Genomic DNA, 23,906 nt, shown 5'->3' with positions numbered 1-23,906 from the left:
CCAGCCCCTCCCCACCCTCCCCTCCCCACCCAGCCCCACCGTCCCCACCCAGCCCCACCCTCCCCACCCAGCCCCTCCCTCCCCACCCAGCCCCTCCCTGCACGATGGACGGACACAATAATCCCCTGTGGGCTGGTGTAACCAGGAGGTTCCTACCAGTATAAAAGGCCTATAAGTTATTGTTCATAATAACGAATAATAATTATATTGTTTATCCTGGAAAGCCTCACTGAGTCTTCAGACCGTTTCAAAAGGATGGTGTATTGCACCCCTCCAAGATCAATAGATGCCAAATTGAGCACCTCATCCCCCTCCCCTTGATAATGTGGAGCAGGTGCATTAATAATGACATGATTCTTGTAAAGGACATCAAGCCCACTCTGAACCTATTTCCTTGCTAACATCAAACATTGCACACCACTCTCAATAAGAGGGGACCATCACATGCCGGTGTTGTGGCCTAGATCTCAAAATAAAATTGTCAGTGATGTATGTATTTTCTCGGTGCTTTCGAAATGCAGACATCTCGAAAATGAGTCCGAATGTTGGCTGATGAAAGAACCTGGAAGATTTGTATCATTAAAAAACTGCAATAGACGTAACATTAGTTTGAAAAATACCCAAGAACCACTCTGCCATATTAGTCGTGTTCTAAACATTACTCCAAAAAACCTTGGTATTAGCGTAGCTCTGCCTCTTAATGTTATCTATTACTCAACAGCGTAGCCCACAGCAACAGCTCACCACTGAACCCCCTCCTCGATGCTTTTATATAATCACAGAGTAGTCCTCTTATCGAAAGTCAATTGCGAGGCTTGAGTTCGTTGCAATATATTCCAGTTTGTATACCAAATTATTTAATTGGGGAGTTTTGTTGGTCCCCAATTATAACAGACATCCATGGTTTAAAACAAATTTTCTGGATGAAATTTGTAAGTTTTTTTTTATTAAAGTTAACATGATTTATGATTTAAAAAAACTGTTTTAAAATAAATAAATGGGTTCACTGATTTTATTCATTGAACCAATACAAATCTTCACATGTATTTAATAAAGAAATGTTTCACATTATGTACTCAGTTGCTTGTGTTTACATCATGAGCTATTTTTTTCTCCTACCATCTCTTTTGTTGTGAGGTCAATATTGATATATCATAATATTCCTCAGGCATTTGATTTTGTACCGCCCTTCCTGCTTTTGTCAAAGGATTTACCAACCAGTTTCCTGATGCTGTCAGCCATTCTCACTTTGTTACCACCTTTCCTCTCTCCTCCACCCTTCCCCTCTGTAATCATTGTAGACTCCAGGATACTGTAAGTCAGGAACGACATCCTTCACAGATGGAATCAAATCACGGATTTTATGCACTGTACTGAATCGGACTTGGATCTTATGTTTGTTTAGAATTTTGGAGATCTTTTTGGTCACGCCTGCTATGTATGGCAACGTGATAGTTTTGGTCGGAGTTTCATGTGGCTGTTTCTGTATGGTGGGAGAGACAGCTTGGCGGATAGTGCGGTCAGAGTATCCGTTCATCCTGAGGGCCCGATGTACATGTCTTAATTCACCGGCCAGGTGGTGTTGGTCAGCAATGCTATGGGCTCTGTGGTATAGCGTTTTGATGAGATAATTCTTTGAGATGGGTGGTGGTGGGAATCTGGTTTCAAGTAGGAATCTGTGTGGGTGGCTTTCCTGTAGACAGAATGTCCTAAGGATCCGTCAGGCCTCCTCTCAAACAGAATATCCAATAATGGTAGTTTACCGTCTTTCTCCACTTCCATGGTGAATCTGATGGATGGGTGCCTAGAATTGATGTGGTCCAAGAAGTGGTTCAATGCTGGGAGGCCATGTGGCCAGATGACGAAAGTGTCATCCACATACCTCTTCCACAAGGAAGGACGCAGGGTGGATGTCTGGATGGCGTCTGATTCAAACTTTTCCATGAACATGTTGGCTATAACTGGTGACAAGGGGGAGCCCATAGGCGTACCCTCATTCTGTTTGTAGAAGGTGCCATTCCAGGTAAAATAAGTGTTGGTGAGGCAATGCCTAACCAGCGCAGGTACATCAGAATTCAATCCATGTTGGACTAAGTCCTCAATTATTGTTAGGGTGTCCGACCAAAACTATCACGTTGCCATACATAGCAGGCGTGACCAAAAAGATCTCCAAAATTCTAAACAAACATAAGATCCAAGTCCGATTCAGTACAGTGCATAAAATCCGTGATTTCATTCCATCTGTGAAGGATGTCGTTCCTGACTTACAGTATCCTGGAGTCTATAAATTGAGTTGCATTTGTGGTGATTGCTACATTGGAGAAACGAAACGTCATGTTTCTGATCGTGTCCGCGAGCACAAGTCAGATCTGAAACACGGCAGAACTGATTCTTCGGCCGTTGCCGATCATTGTTATAACTCGGTGGGCTCTCATGAAATTGTATTTTCCGAGACCAAGGTTCTCTGCAAACCTCCTGGCTACCATCAAAGGTTTGTACACGAAGCCATACAAATATACAAACACAGACATAATTTCAACCGTGATGACGGTTACAAACTGAGTAATCATTGGAAAGATGTGATTAACCATGCAAAAAAGATTTAACTACACTTATTTGCCAATCTTATTTGACAGACAACCATTACTGTTTTACCATGTTTAGTGGTGGTATTCCTGTTACAGGTTGAGTCACAAACCGCACCTCTCCATATAGCTCAGCCTTTGTTATGCAGTCTATTCTTAGTCTCAAGCCTCACCTTACCATATTAATAATAAAGATGCGGCCCATGCCCCACCACCTTCTCCAACCATTATATAAACGCAGTGGTAACTCTTGAAATCTCTCATTTACTTGATACAGCTGTCGTGGCTGTGACGGTACCACCTGAAGACGGAAGCTTGTGTTGCCTCCGAAACGTCGTGATTTTTATTTTATTTTACTTTTTAATGTTTTTACCTACGTGACTTTACCGAAAAAACCTAAGGATATGAATCATTGCAGTCACAAAAGCTTCAAATCTAGAAACATATTCATGCTTTTGACGCGTCACGCATTCACTCCTTAAAACTCCCTTTTCTAAGACTTTCCCAAATCCATTTCCCCAAAGCCATTACAACAAAACTTCAGAAATACCAAAATAATGCAGATGAAAGCAGCTGTCATTCCACTTTCTGCATAAGGTAGATCAGTTCTGTGGCTTCCCTGCTACAGAAGAGAGCACTGCAGATTAGGGCACAACTATATAATCCACCTGTTACTGAGGAGTTAACCATATCTGTATGTATGCATGTTTAATTTATTTTGCACCGTATGTAGCTAACTGTGCTACCTGTTATCTACAGACTACAAAGGGGAGGCCACATCTGTAATCTGCCTACTAGAGAACAGATTGCAGCTTAATGTTCTATCTACTACAGAGCAGAGGTGACTATAACTGTGATCTGCCTGCTGCAGGGAAGAGCAAAGCTGTAATCTACCTGCTGCAGAGGCGAGAGTGGCTCTTGCCAAGCAGTCTCGCTGGACAGCATGCGCGCGTGGGATTCCCGGAGCGCCAGGAGCCTGCGCAGGGCCACGTCCTCGGGCAGCGCCACGGCCGGCCGCTGCTCCCCTCTCTCACAGCCACTCACAAAGCGCACGGCTCCCGGTGGCAACTGCGTGCCTGTTCGAGCGATCAGAAGCAGACAGCATCGCCACTATCAACGTGAATACTGCCTTAAAATTGAAAGTGTTAAGCTTACAAAGTGTTAAATATGAGTATGAACGGCAAAATAAAATGTTTCTTTTTGAATGGAGTTACATAACATTTATAACAAAACAAAAAAATTCCACTTCATATTTTTACCCAGCCATAACCGTTCACAATGACTGTGATAATGCATTTCACTACATGAATGTTTACTTGACGAACTCTTATTTTTTATATTTTCCATGTTTGTAAGTGCGTACCTGCTGCCATCAGTTTCGTGCTGTCAGGCAAAATGTTAAGCAGAACGGAGAGGCGATTCCAGAGGTTTTGGGAGCTCTGTGGTGAAAGAGGAATCCAACAACACATGAATTAGACTTCAACAATCAGGTGTTAAGGAAAGCTTTTCAATGCAATGTTAAAAATCCATTTTAACGTCAAAGTAGACGCCTGCATTTAGAAAAACAAAAAATTATGGCCGCTTACACTATTGCCACAAACATTTCCGCCACGCGGCATCGTGGGAGAGCGTTCCTCACCGGTGCGCACGTGCGCACAATGTCTGGGTTAATCCGCAGCCAGTCAAGGAACACTTTGACAGAGGGCAGGAGCCCTTCGCGGCACAGAATGTCCAGCGTCTCGTCCGTGGTTCTCTCTCGCAGCGGCCCGGGCTCGCCCTCACTGGGTGTACTGCGCGTCTCCTCCGACGACACACTCCGATTTCCTGCACATATTTGAAGTAAGAGTGGGGTCAATAGTAGACATGTAAGAGTTTCCCCGCACCCCCCTCCCAGCGATCCAATCAATAATGGTCATGATTCGGAGGGTCGGGATTCCATTCAACAATAGATTTGTTTTCTCGCTTTTACAAACATTTTTTTTTTTGATATCTCGTCCATAAAGTGTTTTTCTCCAAATCATTGCAACGATTCTATGCATAATTTGTGAGCCAATGAATTGATATTAATAGATAAATTTAAACATTGTTAAAAATGTATAGTCAGTGGCCACCAGGGGTGTGAAAATAATGGGATATCCCTGCCAGGTTAGCTCAGGTTACCTTGTGCTGCTAGAAAGTTATGTAAATATCCAAATGTGTTCAATTTAGGATACTAAACAATTGTATAAGAGTATTTGGGAATTTGCCAACAAATACATATTTACCTGTATTCAAGTCTGCCAGAGTGCCGTTTTGTTCTTGGAAAAAATAAAACAAAACAAATTACTTTCTTAGAATTTCACTGGTGCTATCAAAGTGGTGTAAAAATGAACTTAATCCTCTTTAAAGTTACTTAGCTTCAGAAACAAATTATTTTAAAAGTTGAGATTAGCATAGCCACTTACCATTGTCCATGGGCCGGATGTCCTCGCCATTTTCGCTGGGCTTAATGGCCTCCACAGTGGGTACCGGGAGTGGCTGTGAATCTTGCGCAGGCTGCGATACAGTGCTGGGTTCAAAGGCGGGTGCCAGCCTGTAGCTGCGCCTAGACTGGAACATCTGCAGGCTGCTCGCGATCGTGCCCAAGTTCACCTCCTCTGTTGCCGTCAGTGCCCCATTCTGCGCCACTGTATCTGACCATTGCAATGAACAGGGTGTGAAGGGAAGATGGGTTAGACAATTAATCGATATTCAATTCATAACACGGCCTTTAAAGGGAAAGTATATAACTGGCAATGTTTGAGGCAATTGCCCTTCATAGCAAATATGGAAAAATTATAGAAAAGGAGTAAAAAAATATATATTTTATTTGAGAACCTCTACATCTCCCAACCATCTCAATACACACTTAATACATCTTTCAACACTCTGTAAGGCATGGTGCCATCACTTTCACAACATTTCACCACCTGTTGAGAATAAATCCGTAGCGTATCTAAAAATGTATCACCCTGTATTATAAACAAGGTGCAATATATATGACGGAAATGTAATTTTTATTAGCTCTTCCAGTGCCGCTAATCGTCAGCATTTTGGAATAGTGATGTAATTACAAAAAGAGAACATTCATGCATGTGCCAGACAAACAATGAATGATGCGTTGTTACACAATTTGAGTAATATATTTAAATTATGCTCAAGGGATGATGTGGGTGTGTAACATTTGCTATTCGTCTTTCTTGTTATACAATACCTCGTGCTAAGAGCTGGGTGTTAAGTCTCTTTGTGCCGAGTGCAGGAACAGGCTGTGGGGCACTAATCTATTACAAAATAAAACTATAACATTCCTATTATTAATGTTATTTTGTGTTCATTATTTAAGCTGTTTAAGATTGGTTGAACAAATATATTTTGCCAGGGAGGAGTGGGTTGACCCTGATGGAGAGGCATGGTAATAAAGCTTCAGAATTAAGATATGGGTGATGACACGGACACACTTTTCAACATTATCGGCACTGACCTATTCACTACTGGAAACGAATGCTCCCCAAGCATTCATCATCTCCCTCGGTTTGATGATGCCGAAATCCATTTAGCCCCTGCTCATGAGCTGATCGCATTGCTCCATCTCCGCAGTGGACACTGCGAGCATTCATTGACTTGGCTGTCATTCCGTCATTAGTCCCTTTACGAAATATGTCGTCTACTCAAGCCAATGTTGACTGGCAAGACAATAACTTGCCAGTTAATATGACAACTCTAACTTGATCATTGGTTTTTTACCCTTCTATCTGGCAACAAAACTGACGCCTTTTTTTTACAGGGAGTCATGTTTGCATAGACCACAATACCTGCAGTCATATGTTTTTTGTTTGCATTGTGACTGCAGGTATTGTGGTCTATGCAAACATGACTCCTTGTAAAAAAAAGGTGTCAGTTTTGTTGCCAGATAGAAGGGTAAAAAACCAATTATCATATTTTTTACTGGCAAATGAGGTTCCAATGGTGTAAAAACTCTAACTTGCATATTGTATTTCATCCATTAATTCCTCCCTCAATGTAATTCAAAACATGCCTTGCCAAGCTTCTAAGTGCATCACTAATATAATGAGCCAAGAATGTGTGTGTCGCGCACGTGACGTCACTCCACGTCGACCAGCCCCTCATTAATAATCATGAACAGGTGGGGTCCTCCACATGGACCACCCCCCCGTCATTAATAATCATGAACGGGTGACGTCACTCCGCATGAAGGTGGAGCAGAAACGAAAATTTGTTTACGCAAATTAGCTTTCATTTTTACTTTTCTTTATGGAAAGTAAAGCTAGTAAAAAAATCAATGCAACTAATATAACGAGCCAAAAAAGCCTGTGTGTCTCGCGCGTGACGTCACTCCATATGAGGGCCCCCCCCCCCCCTCCGTCATTAATAATCATTAGCGGGTGACGTCACTCCACATGGAGCACTCCCCTCATTAATAATCATGAGCGGATGACGCGAGGCACCCCCCCCTCATTAATAATCATGAGCGGATGGCGTCACTCCCCATGGAGCTCCCCCCCTATCAATAATCATGAGCTGATGACATCACTCATTTGGACCCCGCCCCCACTCCCTCATTAATAATCATGAGCGGTAATAAAAAGAAAGTTAATAAAAATTAAAATAAAATAAACTGCCAGTACGCCCACCGTGGTTAAGAACCAGGCTACAGTCTACATTATAGACTGCCAGTACACTCACCCAGAGGAAAAACCAGGCTACAGTCTACATTATAGACTGCCAGTACACTCACCCAGAGGAAGAACCAGGCTAAAGTCTACATTAGTGGTTTTTGTTTTTATAATTTGTATTTTATTTTTATTATAATTTTTCTATCTACGCGACTTTACCGAAAGAACCAAAGAAAATGAATTCCTGCAGTCACGAAAGTTTTAAGTCAAAAAGTAATCATGAGGAGGTCATTCTTTTCCATTGAATATTTCAGATTAACTGCAATACACCCGTCCTTGGACGGGCTATAGGCTAGTTTTTAAGATTTTGTTACATTTTCTTTGTCGATGTCCAAGGTTCTAATCCACATCATGGCAGGTTATATATACTGATTATAGCACTTTAAACTTTCCAAAAATAAACTGTCCACTTTAGGCACAATTGTATGTTGCTTTTCATTATCCAAGTCAGTATTTTAAATATATTTCTATCCCCATCTACCTTCAATAACTGCCCTCGTTATACATATTGGTGTAAACGTCAGACATGCATAGTGTATAGTATGAATACACAATTGATGTTTTATATTTAATCCAAGTCTCCTTTGAAAACTCCTTGTCTCAACGAGCTCTCACCTCTTACATATTATATGATAAATGGGTCTTTAATTCTCAAATGCCGGATTACACAGTGGATATCTCCAGAAAGTACTGGGAAGTAGTGATTATTGTACAGTCTACTGTATTTAACTTGGCTCAGTAGGACATTTCCTGAGCACTGGACTTGAGATATTGGTGGATTTTCATAAATGCTTGATAAACACACACCAATTTGTGGGCTCTCTTGCTTTGTGCAGTCACCCTCCTTGGTTCCCTCGGCTTGTCCTTCCACCTCTTTAGTCCGCTGCACTTCTTCTGACACCTTCAAGATTTTCTTTTTCTCTTCCTTTTCGTTGTCCACATCATCCTCCTCTTTATCTTCTGCCTCCTCTTCTTCCTCTTCGTCATCTTCGCCGTCCACATCATCGAGGTCTGACCGAGACTCCTGGCTATTCATATCCGACTCAGAATCTGAGCCAAATGCAGCCGCTACTTCCTCATCCTCCTCCTGAAGGCAAAACTGTCATTAGGAGTGAGATTTCTCACCGACAACACCACATTCACAATCGGCAACATCAGCACAGTTGGCTACATACAGTGTGAAAGAAGTTCAACATACATACTTACATAATAAATGTCATACCATAACACTACCACCATTATCACAATAAACAACACCAATAAGCATACTCTAAATGGTTAACTATGCTTCTGTCCTTTTGTACAAAATGTGAATTGAGTTTAAATGCAATAGGGATGAACTAACATGCAGAGAAAATACTTTTTTTTTTCAATAAAGCCCACCTTAAGCTGCCACTCATTACAATACACCAACTGCATTGCCAACCTAAATTCATGAGCAATTCACCCTGTAGGATTGAATTTGTTGTGGAAAGAATAAGCCTAGTGAGTCATCTTAAGTGACTGGAGCCAGAACTGTACCTCTGAATTTGAAGCCCCTTCACTCTCTCCGTCACCACGGTCTCCTCCTTCATCACCATCATCATCCGAGTCGAAGTCCTCGCTCAAGTCACTCTCCCCGGAGCCACTGCCTCTCCTCCTACGGCGCCAGCGCAGCCGCGACGTCTTTGGCTCGAGCTTACCACGCTTTTTTTGCAGGGGAGGTGGCACTGACTCGACCACCGCTGATGACTGGGCTTCAACCGGAGCAGAAGCCTCGTCCTTTGGTGCCGCTGTGCCGGTAACTTCCTCTGTGCCAGGGCGTGCAGCTGAAGCTGACCTTCCGGTCTTGTTTACGACTGTGTTCCCATCTGCAGTGTTTTTAAAGTTTGTTAGTGATTGATGTGATCCATCTGATGACCATCATTGTTGTGTAACCTACCCTTTTTAGAAACTAAACTGCATAAATAAATAAATGTTAAAGAATCCCTCCATTGTTTGTAATAAAGTACAATACACGCTGTCAATCTCAATGAATCCCAATTCCACTTTATACCCATATAAAATGGGTATACAGCTTTATTCAGCTTCAAATACATTTTTAATATTAATTACAGTAATCCACTGCTAGATGAAGGGCCACCCATGTGCCGTTTCATTTATGAGGGTTGTTTTGACTGTACTTCATCATGTTGGTCAGTACAGGATGGTGAAGTGCGGGACCCAGGATCAATTCTGATCACGTAACATTGATGTTAATCATAGATGGGAATCAAACTCAAGTCACCAGCATTATAATGCAGTGCGCTAAGAACTGCGCAAATGCTCTCAGCTTACCCCATGATAACATTTCCATAATAAGCCAAGAGAATATAATGTTTCTGGTATAAAGCTGTTGGCTGTTATTGCATCCTACTGAGACTCAAATTCAATTCAACACTGAATTGCCAGAATATGAAAGGAGTTGCAAGCAATTCAGGGAAAATCATCATCTAGGTGCAAACTTGTCCGGTTATGTACCCCATGTAATACCACCAATGTGTGAAGGGCACATACGCAAAATGGAAACGCATGCAAATCTCCAACTTACTAGGACAGATGGCATCAGCTGTTTACATTCATTATTTTATGGGGAAGAAACCTTTCCATATTGTGTCTCAATATAAATGTGCCTAAAAGGAGACAGTTTTACAATGCACCTCATTCTGCCAATGCAGCAAGCTCTAAAAGCCCCCATACCATTCTACTCAACTTATGAACAAGTCACTCCCAATGTGCCCTATCTTCTCAGATATCAGAAGTTAAGAGCTGCATTGAGCCTGGATAGTGCTTGCATGGATTACAATATTCCCAAAATAGGTGTTACAACCTGCTGCAGGGCTATGTTGTGGGCATCACCAGGTAGTGCAGCCATATACATTGTTGTACAATATTGTGCCCCCACATATATGCTCTCTGCCTACAAAAAACCGCACTGACCAGTGTGTTGGTGCGCGGTTAAATAACCCCCATGACCTGCATGGTGAGGGAAGGCCCTCATCCAGCAGTGGACCGACAATGGGTTGTATATTTAATTTCATAGAAAATTTGGCGTTCCAAAATCTGTAGCAGAGAGACCTACTGTTAATCTCTTAGATATCAACTAACATATTTCTCGTTGACAGTTGAGGCTATTGGAACTTGGCAATACACAACACATGTATACAATATACTCATTAGTTGAGTGCATTTGGTGCGTCATTAAATCTGGCACCGACCTTCCTCGCTCGGAGGCAGAGCAGGCACAATGCTTTCCAAGTCGTCCATCTCGACCTGCAGCCGCATGATGAGGTGGTTGAGGAGGTGAGAGAACAAGGCCAGGGTGAATGCCACAGCCGTTGTAAATTGCTTTGATCCTGTGAACAAAGTACATAACACAGGCACACAGATGTACACACACACACGGGTACAAACACACACAAATGCATAGACGAACACGCACATTATTTCAATGCACCATGTAGGCCAAACACAATTTATCTCAGAACATGTAAGGCATTTCAATGCAAAAAAAAACGATGCTCAGGTTGGTCAGTGTAATAAACACATTTCCAGCATAAATTTTTCTTGGTAAAGCTTATATGAAACAAACGGCCATTAAACAAATGTAATTAACAAACCCACTGTTCTTGATTCTCACGATGATGTTTCAGTGTGAAATATAAGGTAGGCCATTATACTTTGAAAATATTGTAATTTATACGGCAACCAAGATAAAAAATCAGCGGGCGAGGGGGGTCATACATAATTATTTTATCATGGCAATTTTTTTTCTTTTTAAATACAGTAATAGATATATGGTACTATATTGAGGTTTATATGAAAAAGTTATTGATTAATCACTTTTAAGGGGTTTTTTAATCTAGTGGTTAATAAAGGCACAACATTTTTTTTAATGTTTATATCACAAGGATCATGAAGTATTATAGCTGCAAACACCAGGAGGGAAAACGTGTTATCTCAAACCATTAACATGAAATGTATTAAGTAGAGTCTAAATGAGAATAGTTTCACGTGTCGAATACCAAGCTAATAAAAAAACATTGGTATAATATAATTTGAGTCTCACCTCACCGAGTACAACTATGTACCAATATATCTAGATCAGTTCTATCTCCAGTTCCCTCTGCAAAGTCTGCATGTTGCATGCAGCAATTATTAAATACAGAATGCATCCTGTTTATAACCATCAATTCTTCGCACCCCCTGCTTAACCTTTGCAGCTAACATCATGAGCCCTGAAGCCCAATCAAAATAGTAATTGAAAACATATGCGAATACATAATTTTTTATGTTTTGCATTTTCCCAATGAACTTGGATTCACTCAAGAAAGAGAGGACCCAATAAAGGTTTCTCTGTGCACGAAATAGGCTGTGTGGTGTTTGTGTCTAAATCCCGGCAAGATAGCATGGTGGGAAGCATAATCTTAGTCAAAATATTAACTACCTCACCTGGTATACAGGAGATCGTGGGTTTGATCCTGACCCTAACGCCTGTATATGTGGAGTTCGCTTGTTCTCCCCGTGGCCGCGTTGATATATCTCCGGGTCCTCTGGTTTTTCCCTCCACATTTCAAGTATTTGGCTCCTATAAATTTACACATAAGTCACTTTGTTGAGCAATCATTTGTGGCTAGGTCACTTCTGAAAAAGAGCTATATAGCTCACTGGCCCTTACCTGGCAAAATAAAAATAGTTAGTTAGTATATCATCAGGGTCCACCCCTTGACCTCCTGCCAGTGAGCCTTTGACACTTCACTTGGCCTCAAAGTGCATCTTGCCTAGTACAAACACCATGGTGATATCATCGCCAATTCAGTGCAAATAGCGGTCGTTGTTGCTGCTCTGCCCTGTGGAATCGCTTACCTGCCCTCTTCAGGCCGTGCAGGCCCATGAGGCAAAGCACGAGCATTCTGAAGACAAGAAGGTGGGAGAGGCAGGGGGCGTCATGGTCCTCGGGTCCTGCACCGGCATTGGCCCCCGCGGCCGGCAAGTAGAACATGCAGAGGTTAAAATCGTGCAGGACGGCCTGGCACAGGGAGGTCACCTCTGCCTCGGACACACTGACAAAAACACAGGCCAAGGAGCGAGTGTTAGGAGTAGTGGGGGGATGTCAACAGATTAAACGTACGGAAAATGTTATCCTTGATTCCAGTTAAATTGAAAACATTACAAGTAAAAACAAACAACCCAAAATTGACACGACCATGCGGTGATGTGATCCATACCTGCTGGTTGGATGAAGCAAACTCTGAAGGTAGAGGAAGCTCACAAGAAGCTTTTTAAGGTCTCGTGACCTGTTCATTATTTACATGTAAAACAGACAACAGTTTATTGGAAATTAACATTCATCTCCAGAAAAAAAACTATAAAGGTGTATGATTCTGAAATGGAGTTCACATCGGAAAATGTCTAGCATTGCATGCTCTACGTTTCAAAGTAAAAAAAACAATATTGCTTAACAACTAGATAATATAAATTCATATCCAAAGGTTTGCCATTGTACTTTTGAGAAATTCAATAAAAATTAACTTCTCAATCGAGTTTCAGTGCTCATTAGATACGTATCCAGCGACACCTAGTGGTGATCCATAAGAGGTTGTTTGGGGCTCATGTTGGTCGCGAAAGCCTACGTGTTAAACTACCTTGTGGTGATTCTAGATTTGAAGCTTTCGTGACTGCAATGATTCATATTCTTAGGTTTTTTTCGGTAAAGTCACGTAGGTAAAAACATTAAAAAGTAAATTAACAATAATATTTACCCTTGCGATACATGCAACAAATCCTGAAATATTTGTTTTAAGATTAAAGTCACTTAAATACAATAGAGAAAATAACACTGTGCAAATTATACAGGCAACACGTAAGCTTTTTTGTTAAATAAAACTGTGATAATTTATTGAATTAATGCTGGAGTAAATTGTTACATGGCTACAAGCCAAACATAATATTCACTAGAACATAGAGTTTCAAGACAAAAGCCTCAAGGCATCACAGAAAACCTCAGTCCCTTGAAAACCATTTGTTGGCATTAATTTTCACAGAAGTCTGTCCTGAAGAAACACCATGAAATTATCATTATGTTGGCATTAAAAAAACTACCATTTCATGTTATACACTTAAAAACAATACTTAAATGAAGCAACATCTTTATGACTTTTAAGTTGTACATTTAGATTGCATGAAGTTCTATAGCCATGCACGATCAAATACAAGTATGTGACAAGTTCTTTATCATGGCTGCATTCAGTTGATAAGAGTGTGAATGATGCAGTTGTCACACCTCTGTTTACTAAGGGATGCCTTCTTACAAGGAGCCTCTTTCTTGAGGAGCTCCATATACATCTTCTTGGCTTTAATAAACACTCGTCTCATGTTACCAACAGCACCGTCAAATCCCACCTCAGACTGAATGCTAGGTGGAAACAAAAGTGGAAAACACACTTGAAATTTTCGCACCTAAAGAAGTTTTTGAAAATTAATCGATAAAAAAAATACACGCAAAACTTCTTTAAAAAGTGTTTATGCATTATAGTCATAGGCAATGGGGTTTACCAGCGCATGTAGTAGTAGGCTGCCTCCACATTGTAAGACCGGTTCCCAGCCAATGTACCCAACTGATTTAAAGGCATTCCTATAAAAAAAAAGACAAAACAACGCAGTTACACAAACCAGAGGTTCGCCCTTGGTGCAGTTCACAAATTCTGTTGAGACATAAGATTCAAGTTGACAATACAAACTGGTTGAGTAGCATCTACTATTATTGTTGTTGAAGCTTCCATCCCCTAAACTTTACTCCTCCCTTCCCTCCCCACCTCCACCAAGAGCCATGGTGGTCAAATAACTACGACAACACGCAAAGTTCAAAATATTTAGCTTAGCATGTATTATTATTGTTGCGATGATTCAGGCAAAATATGATTCATAGGGTGCACCCCTATGAATAACACATTAACTATACTCTTAGGTTTTTTTCGGTAAAGTCACGTAGGTAAAAAATTATAAAATGATATTCAATGAAAATAACTAAATTAAATCACGACGTTTCGGAGGCAACACAAGCTTCCTTCATCAGGTGTAAAAAAGGCACAGAAAAGTAACTGTAGTGAAAAAAAAAACCTAAGAGTATGAATCCTTGCAGTCACGAAAGCTTCAATTCTAGAATACATTAATTATACACAAAAATCAAGCTTTAGTTGTTAGTTGATGCTCTATAACACTGCACTGGTATGATGACAGCATAGTATCAAGGTACTGCAAGAAAAGCAATTACCACAAGTGACCACTCATAATGACATTTACTATAACAGAGGTTAAAGGTTTAGATTGAAGGGCACCAATGACAGCAGTGATATTTTTTTTAAAGAAGATACAACTCAAAATTAATCGTGCAGACAAACACAATCTCTGTCTTGGTCCGTCTGATAGAACCTTGAAGCTTCATAAATGAGAAAATAATTGAAAGCCACAATCCTCGCATAGCGCCATCGAATGACAGAACTACAATATGACTCCCAAACCTTTGAATACAAAGTAGAAGATTGGCTTTTAGCTTAAAACATTCGTGACTGCAGGAATTCATATTCTTTGGTTCTTTCGGTAAAGTCACGTCGATAGAAAATAAAAACAAAATTAAAATAATTTTTTAAATAAAATTAAAAATAAAAGCAAAAAACCCACGTTTCGATCGCAACACAAGCTGTCTTCATCAGGCGGAGAGAAAAGAGGGGGCAAACCTCCAAAAAGAGGGGGCAAGCTTCAATTATCATTAGCTGCCCCGCCCGTGCTGTTTACGCCGCACAGCTTTCCTTGCTGCTGCCTCGCAACTCTAGTCCCCCGCCCACTCACGACTTTGGAAGCCCTATTCAGCAGTTGCATTTGGAGGCTTACCCCCTCTTTTCTCTACGCCTGACGAAGACCGCTTGTGTTGCGATTGAAACGTCGTGGGTTTTTTGCTTTTATTTTAAATTGTATTCTAATTAATTTTTTTCTATCTACGTGACCTACCGAAAGAACCAAAGAATAGAAGATTGGCCACTACAGCTACTTTATAATAAGCGGTGCATGAAGGGAGCCACCACTATGGCTAATTCACGACACACAGCGCTTGGTGGGAGCCATCCATATAAAATGGAAGACAAAGTACACCAGGAAACATCATAGCCTGTGATGGCTCAAAACCTGTTATTTGCCGAATGCACGGTGCGACATTGTCAATAAAGGAAAGTGCGCCTAAAATCCATTGATGTCCATTTCTATGCTCCACTGCTTATTCTCCCCAAACTTAAAATTCACCAACTCACACGAACCAGAAAGGTGAAATATAGTCACATAATCCCCACGATCCATACGACATGAGGTTGTTGCTCATCCAGCAGTGGATTGACAAAGGGCTGTACAGTAAAACCTTGGATTGCGAGTAACTTGGTCTGCGAGTGTTTTGCAAGACGAGCAAACGTTTTAAATAAATATTAATTTGATAAACGAGCGAGGTTTTGCAATACGAGTAGTATGTATACGTTTTGTCTGCCGAGCGTCACGTGATCACAACTGATATACGAGTGCTTTGATATACGAGTGCTTTGGATTACAAACACGTTTCCGGAACGAATTTTGCTCGCAATCCAAGGTTTTACTGTACATGTAAAATCTGCTGGGAAAGTGTTTTGGGAATGAAATACAAATGCATCCAACTCTTATTTGGGTTGTTCAGTCTTCCCCCACACCTGAGATTATCACGGGTGGCTACGTATGGTGTGAAAGAAGTTCAACAAACATACATACAAGACACAAACTGGACAATTCCAGTGGTAAGCAGAGATGTTCTCAACGTACCAACGTGGGGAGCTACTGCCAGAGCCTGGAGGTAAAAGCGCTCGGACAGGTGATGGGTGTCGATGACGCCTAGCTCATTCTGGTAGCGAGCTACAGCAGACAAAGCCAGCACACACCATCAGTCACAGCACCGCTACTCAACAGTGATATGCATACTACTCCGTATCTGTGTTCCACATGCAAAATATGAATACAACAATATTTGCTTGCTAAAATATGAGCTCAGTTATAGGGAGGGACACCACGGGAAGTGTTCTGTTTGACCACAAATGTCAACAAAAACCAGTACATTCTGTGGGTTAAACAGCGGCTTCCTTCCTTCTGCATTGTTTATTGTTGTTTCTTGTTTACTCGGTAGCTCACCTAGGTCTCCAAGGTATATCAGGCAGTGGTGACAAGCCATCCGTGCCCACTCCAATGCACGAGATGAAACCACCGCTGGTTTCTTTACAGCTGCAACAAGAAACATTACAAATAGCGTTAAAGTATAACCACATCATCTTCTTAGGTTTTTTCGGTAAAGTCACGTAGAAAGTAAAATAAAATAAAAACAAAAATCACGACGTTTCGGAGGCAACACAAGTCTCCGTCATCAGGTGGGACCGTCACAGCCAGATTAGCTGTATCAAGTGATACAGCTAATCTGGCTATGTTCCTCTATTAAATCCAATGGATTTAATAGAGGAACACTTTCAGATTGCTTTTAAAGCTCTGTACACTTACAAACAATGCAAAGCATAACTTTTACATTTAGAAATCAGCCAGTACGGTGCATTATTGTATATTTTATTCCTCTTGAATATCTTAGGAAAGAAAAATATCATTTAGGTCTTGCTTATTTGCATGTGGAATTTGCATGCACCATGTGTGCATAGATGCACAAGCACTGCCGAGACTCTGGATTTGAAGCGGGGGTGGTTACACAAAAGAAACAAAGTTATTATTTATACTTGCTTCGTGATCTCAGTCTGCTTACTGAATGTTCAAAGAACTGTCAGACACGTGATCAACAAATTTTCAAAACTCCCTTGCAAACAGCAACGACTTGAGTGCCACCTTGTGGATGGATAAGAGATAAACTGCCAATCATTCGAAATTCTGCCATATATTCCGTTGCATAGTAATAATGCAGAATGGACAACTTTTCCAGGTAACCTGTCTCCAATAGCACAGATTGGATATATGAATGATGGAAAACAAGAACAAGATAAGAAAACAATCGCATTGTTTTATGCCACTACGATGGCACTGTACCGCTCAGCGTGTCAACAACGTGGGTCCAGTCGATACAGGCCTGCAGCTCCAGCTGATAGTGAGACTGCAGGGTAAGCAGCAGGTGTTGATAGAAGCCGACACCCGCGACAAGGTGCGTGCGGTACGCACATTCCATCGAGCCCCGGGTCTGAAGCTGCTGCATGAGGTAAGTCACCCCCAAAAAGGCAAGTTAAAAAAACCCAACAAGACAACAAATCTGTACACACAGTAGCTTTAAACATATACATGTATATATCTGTATGTTGAAGCAATGTATGACATTAAAGTGTCTGCAGTTAGTGTTGCAGACAAGAACATTTGAAATTGGGCTGAGAGAAAAAACGCTTTTCAATAAGTTAGGCAATGACAAAAGGGGTGCAAAATGCAGGGTCCACACTTTTGAAAGAGTCAATGCACAATAGATTACGGCATGTGTGATATATTATAAACATTTTCTCATGAAAATACAAATATTGTGAACATATGACATCAGAAATTTTTCCCAAATACTATAAATATATACTCTTTGGATCTTTCGGTAAAGTCACGTAGGTAGAAAAAATAATAAATCACGACGTAGCTACTACGTGAGAAGTCCTCCTGCTGTGTTTGTTTCACACCTGATGACGGTTGCTTGTGTTGCTATCGAAACGTCGTGATCTATTATTTTTTCTCCTTACGTAACTTTACCGAAAGAACCAAAGAGTATGGATTCCTGCAGTGGTAATCTGTGTGTTCGTTTCACAACATGTGAAGCAACTTTGGACAAAAAAAATGATACATGTAATATTTCCTGCACACAGAAATTAAGCAGTCTATCACTGGTTCACTCTCTCGGCACAACAGATGAAATTGTAAAGTTTCTTAAATCCCTCCTCGTTATTTTAAATGGCTACACTACAGTTAGTCATGGTGTGGGTAATCGTCCCTCTTCCAAGATGTCTGGCCAGTATGGAAGAGTAGGCCAAATATCCCCTAGAGGCTATCTGGTGCTCCCTCTAGTGGAGACCCTTCTACCAGCCGTAATATGAACAAAAAATGCATAGGTGCACCTTTACCTTTTATTGCCTTATTTAAAATACCACACCTTACGATTTGCTTTGACAGCATGAATCACTTCATAGTAGACCTTTCTCCAAAGCAGCTCCTCAGCCTTGCGTCCGTAATCCACAGGGTGCAAGAACATGAGCTTCACGCACAGCTCCCGCAACCTTATTGCAATGAAAACACACACAAGCATGCAAAAGCTGCAGGTTCAATTATGATTAGAGCAGCTATGTTTTATATGCACCCTGAGGTGACGAAGTGGCTCAGAGATCACAGCACCAAATCACACTGCTGAGATCCTGGGATCAAATCAAGGTAGCCTGTTATTAAACAGAGTTATTCAGTGTAGTATGCCGATGGTCTCAGCCCAGTAACCAATGGTGGTACAAAAAAAAAGGGATTAGTTTAAATTTGGTTCTGCACTCAATTTGGCTAAATTACAGTTATAACATTTAAAATATCAGTTTGACTCATGCGATGAACATTACTCTCAGTGGCAGAGTGGGTGGAGAAAGTGCCCTACTGTGTGGACCAGATGTCACTTCAAGGGATCCCAGAGGTAGTTCTGTGATATACGCTTCTGTGGGCCATTCTCTGGATACTTTATCTCATGACGTGATGCCGATCACACGATTGGAATTAAATTGTATAAAAATAACCATTTAAATGAAATTCACCCTACCCACATGACAGAACAACATTTTAACATCTTGCAATGATATCAATTTTATTGAAACAAATTGCTTACTTGTTTCTTTGGCTCACATTCTCTGGCTTGAAGACTTCTTGACACACAGATGAACTGGAAATTATGGTGTCCAGCCGATGAACAACATCCACAACCGCCCTACAAGCAGGTTACACCAGGACACACAGCATTTTAATAATACTTAAGAATACTTTCATTTTATATAGCGTCATTCATGCCAACAGCAACCCACAAAGCTGTACATGAATGACATATAAGGACCAAATCCCCTAAACGCGGTTGGCTAAGGGAGAGCGCTAAAGAAGCGTTACAACTCGCACTCAAGTTTTATAAACGGTGAACCAATTAATGGCAGAGGCCGTTTCCGACAATTATAACGTGACAAATAAGCCTATTATTGTCCTAAACCACACTGCATTATCCACAGCTGAAAAGGTGCCTACAGAGTGTATTCAGCATAAAACTTCATGTGAGTATTCTTTGGTTATTTCGGTAAAGTCACGTAGAAATAAAATAAATAAAATAATAAAATACGACGTTTCGATTGCAACACAAGAAACTATCATCAGGTAGAACTAAATTTGAGCGAGAGACAAAACACAGACAGACACACAAGCAGGGAGAGACAACACAGAGACACACAGAGACACAACATAGACACAACATAGACACACAGAGACTCAATGCCTCTGTGTCGAGGCCTTAAATAGAGAGGGGGGGGGCAGAGAGAGGTCTGCTGGAGCAGAGAAATTCGTATGTCACTGAAAGACTCAACAAGACTGGTACAATTTCGATTTAAAGCTTTCGTGACTGCAGGGATTCATCTTCTTGGTTCTTTCGGTAAAGTCACGTAGAAGGGAAGTAATAAAATAATAAAAATAAAACATAATAAAACAATTCTCACGACGTTTCGGCTGTTTCATTCAGACGCTGTCGCCTCGACAGACCTGGTTTTCACCTGAGGACGGCTGCTTGCGTTGTGGCCGAAACGTCGTGAGAATTTTTTTATTATGTTTTATTTTTATTATTTTATTACTTCCCTTCTACGTGACTTTACCGAAAGAACCAAGAAGACTGGTACATTTTAGAGAGAGTTGTGTGGAAACCCACATCAATGAGAGATTATAATATTGCACATTTATGTACTGTATTCCAGAGGTGGGACAAAGTCATTGTTATGCAAGTCCAAGTCGAGTCGCAAGTCATCAAATTCATGACTCGAGTCTGACTCGAGTCCAAGTCACATGACTCGAGTCCACATCTCATAGGTGGGACAAAGTCATTGTTATGCAAGTCCAAGTCGAGTCGCAAGTCATCAAATTCATGACTCGAGTCTGACTCGAGTCCAAGTCACATGACTCGAGTCCACACCTCTGCTGTATTCCAAGAGAGTGGTAAGCACACAACGCTTTGCATCCAGCGGCCTGAGTTCAAATCCGGCTCACATCAGGAGCGTGTGATAAATCTGAACTGGACCAGGGCCACACTGCCTTTACCAACCCACACTGACCATCATGGTTAAGTATGGTCAAACAACCCACAATGACCACGACGTGGAAGGCCTGAATCCAGCAATAGATTAACAAAGAGCTCTACATGCTTCTTCGTTTAGTTTGAAGTTTGTCCAAATGTCTCAATTGTGTGTTAAAGGGGGCAATTCGTCCTGCAGCGTCTCACGAACAACGTACCGATGAGGAACGATAAAGTCGGCCTATTTGGATTGGGCCCTTTAAACAGAAGTGGATCATCGACCGTGGCTCTACGATGATGATGAACTACATCGTAATGTGGTTCAGAGGCCCATGCGAGCCGGTCGACTTGGGGAGGGCCTTCATCAAGCAGCGGAATGACCATTACTCATGATGATGATGATGAAGGAAATTCAATATCATCACTAGCTCACCGGCAGACTTGGGAGAGGGAGCATTCATCCATCGGTGGCACATAGTTCATGATGATGACGAACAAAAAATAATACCATAGACCTCCCTTAATTCAGCAGTGGATCGACCACGGCTCATCCTCACGAATAAATAACAACACCAATGAGGCCCAAGTGACCCGGACCACTCAACAAGCGGTAGATGATCACGGCTCAATAATTACGCCGATGGTCAAAAACAACATCACGGAATGCTTTGTCAATCCGTTGAATTAACAACAAAATCAAACAAGACGGACCCCTCCGATAACGCCACCGAGGCCTAGCGAGTAGGCCGGGAGATGAGGGCCGCGAAGTCGCCGCGCTCGACTAGCGGCGCACCCACCGGTAGAGGCGCTTCGTCTGCACGATTCTAGGCGAGTCGTGAGGAGGCAGCGGCGCCGCCGGTGGGGCCGGTGGGGCCGCCTCGGCCATCGGGAGGCAGCACGAGTCGCTCGTTGTGGTCATGGGGCACCGCGTCTCTCCGACTCCTCGTAGCGAGAGGCAGACACCATCACGACACCGGCTCGATCGATCGCTCGATCGCTCCTTGAAGTCGTCTCGGAAAACGCTGCGCGGCTGGTGAGAGTGGAAGAGCTTCGGAAGTGTGGAGTGCACCTAGCCTGGTACGGGGGACGTCACCGCCGCGTAGTGGCCGATTGGTGGCTTTTGTCACTTGCGTCCGATTGTAAATGCTGTGGCTTGGTTCTCCAAACACACCGGTGTTGTTGTTATTCTCGTCGTAGTATTGGACGCGTTCTGTTTACGTGACAAACCCCCTTACTAATTGGCCGTGTCGGGTGGTGGCGGGTTTAACGACACATTTATATTTACGCCATCTAACCCAAAAAATAAACAAAAATCTGTATTATGGATATTGTTCGCGAAAGCACTAAACACGTGTTAAGGTAACGTCTGGTGTTGTGTCTGTGCAGTCGTTTGTGATGGTGGAGAGAGGAGGTTGGTGGTGTTGTAGCGTGCGTGCTGGCGGGAGTTGACCCTCCTTGTGGATGTGGAGGGAAGTGTCACGTAGTAAGTTTGCTTCCGCGACCAATATCGATAATATAGAAGTTTTATTATTATTATTACACGATTTTTAACACATTCCTGCGGAGGGAGCTGGTAGGAACGTTGGGTTGCTCGGTCAATGGCCAGGGTCAACGGCCAGGGCGTGGTGTATTCCGCAAATATACCCGACTGTGAGGGCGGGCACAAGCCGGCGTGAGTAGGTTAAACGTTGAGTTTTATAAGGGCACCACGGGGTGACCAGCCCCTCCCCACCCAGCCACACCCTCCACCCAGCCCTACCCTCCCCACCCAGCCCCACCCACCCCCTCCCCACCCAGCCCCTTCCTGCACGACGGACGGACACAATAATCGCCTGTGGGCTGGTGTAACCAGGTTCCTACCAGTATTAACTCACTGTTGTATCCTCAAATCTTGTAACTCAATTTTAACCCACTTACTAATGTGGTATCGACTGCAAACTTGGTATACTTATGTCATACTGATGACAATACTATATTCTATCATAAAAATTTAAAATATATATTTTTAAACATTATTTTTTATATGTTATGTTTCGGCTTGGGTCTAATTGTCCACGGTCAACTGACGTTGGCTGTAAATGACCAAGGTCCCTTATGTTATGGCAAGCTTCGGGGCCACTTCTTGGAGTCGTGTAGTTCTGCCATTACTAGTACATTTCATAAAAGCGTGTTTTTAAAATAATACTTATTTTGGGGTTAGATCGTGTAAATGTGTCGTTAACCCCGCCACCACCGATATTGGCAATTAGTAAGGTTTGTCGCATAAACAGAATTGCCAATTTACATGTTGTTTACTCGACAAACCGTACTAATTAGTAAGGTAAACAGAATTTACGTGACAAACCTTACAAAACAGAATTGACAATTGGCATGTTGTTTACTTGACAAACCTTACCCATTGGCTGTGTCGGGTGGTGGCGGATTTAACGACACATTTATATTTCCACGATGTAACCCAAAAAAACTGTACTGTACTATGGAAGCGTCAGGGCGTCGTGGCGGTGTGGAGTGAACCCCGATACATGCGACGCTGATCTTGTTATCGGGATAACGGTGATACAGGGTGAACGGACTCCGAAGGCTTCATGGTTGTATAGGGGGTATAGACTACGGGATATGTTAAACAAATATTCTGGCAAGTCAGTATCTTAAATGAACCTCCACTATTATTGGAGATTCAACGGTACAAAGAAATGTACAGAAACACAAAAATTAAGCATCCACGAGGTAATCACAATGGTTTGCAGAATGTTGATTTTCTAATGAAAATACACATTTTGTGAACATATTTCTTCATAAATCTTGCCCAAACACTATTGATGTTAGTATTGGTAAGCTGTTACAACATAGGTAGTTCGCTCAAATGAAATGTTAAAATTTCTGAAATCCCTCCTAATTTTAAACGGATACACCAGTTGGGTAATCGTCCTTCTTCCAAGACGTCTGGCTAGTATGGAAGAGTAGGCAAAATGTCCTCCAGATGCATTTGAGCAATAATCTTCAGGTGCACCTTTACCTTTAGTTTGCTTTCACAGCATGAATCCGTAATCCACAGGGTGAAAAAACATGAGCTTCACGCAGTTATTGTTGGTGTGTAGTTTTACTTTTAACTCTTGCAACATGGCTGGGGGGGGGGACAGTTGATTGAAAACAATTTGTATCTAGCACAAGTTACAACTAAACAGCTCCCCTATCCATGTTGAGTATCATATGGTAGGTATATACCACCACCTTTTAATTGCAGATGGAATTCAAGTAAACTAAAGAACAAAGAAA

At 41.8% G+C, this 23,906-nt stretch overlaps 1 protein-coding gene across 3 annotated transcripts in view; it reads right to left on the bottom strand.

Moving 5' to 3' along the window:
* LOC144742259 (nonsense-mediated mRNA decay factor SMG5-like) overlaps window positions 1–21,979 on the bottom strand; it is a 74,160-nt gene extending 52,181 nt beyond the window's left edge. Inside the window, exons 1-18 of one of the 3 annotated variants that reach the window (XM_078624733.1) lie at window positions 21,428–21,979; window positions 19,200–19,298; window positions 18,492–18,615; window positions 17,405–17,561; window positions 16,514–16,603; window positions 16,151–16,240; window positions 13,871–13,949; window positions 13,599–13,730; window positions 12,544–12,612; window positions 12,182–12,378; window positions 10,534–10,671; window positions 8,819–9,147; window positions 8,105–8,396; window positions 5,030–5,257; window positions 4,850–4,882; window positions 4,225–4,409; window positions 3,949–4,024; window positions 3,480–3,661 (exon numbers count right to left, since the gene is read on the bottom strand). In XM_078624733.1, coding sequence (XP_078480859.1) covers window positions 3,480–3,661; window positions 3,949–4,024; window positions 4,225–4,409; window positions 4,850–4,882; window positions 5,030–5,257; window positions 8,105–8,396; window positions 8,819–9,147; window positions 10,534–10,671; window positions 12,182–12,378; window positions 12,544–12,612; window positions 13,599–13,730; window positions 13,871–13,949; window positions 16,151–16,240; window positions 16,514–16,603; window positions 17,405–17,561; window positions 18,492–18,615; window positions 19,200–19,298; window positions 21,428–21,549 — 2,622 coding nt within the window. In that variant the 5' untranslated portion in view covers window positions 21,550–21,979. The remainder of the gene's footprint in view (window positions 1–3,479; window positions 3,662–3,948; window positions 4,025–4,224; window positions 4,410–4,849; window positions 4,883–5,029; window positions 5,258–8,104; window positions 8,397–8,818; window positions 9,148–10,533; window positions 10,672–12,181; window positions 12,379–12,543; window positions 12,613–13,598; window positions 13,731–13,870; window positions 13,950–16,150; window positions 16,241–16,513; window positions 16,604–17,404; window positions 17,562–18,491; window positions 18,616–19,199; window positions 19,299–21,427) is intronic. The other 2 variants (XM_078624740.1, XM_078624747.1) reach the window with 2 other exon arrangements.
* Window positions 21,980–23,906: the final 1,927 nt, after the last annotated feature.

Source organism: Lampetra planeri, chromosome 3 (assembly GCF_965212315.1).
Source record: "Lampetra planeri chromosome 3, kcLamPlan1.2.h2, whole genome shotgun sequence".
Taxonomy (NCBI): Eukaryota; Metazoa; Chordata; class Hyperoartia; order Petromyzontiformes; family Petromyzontidae; genus Lampetra; species Lampetra planeri.
This window is presented reverse-complemented; position numbering and strand designations above follow the sequence as displayed.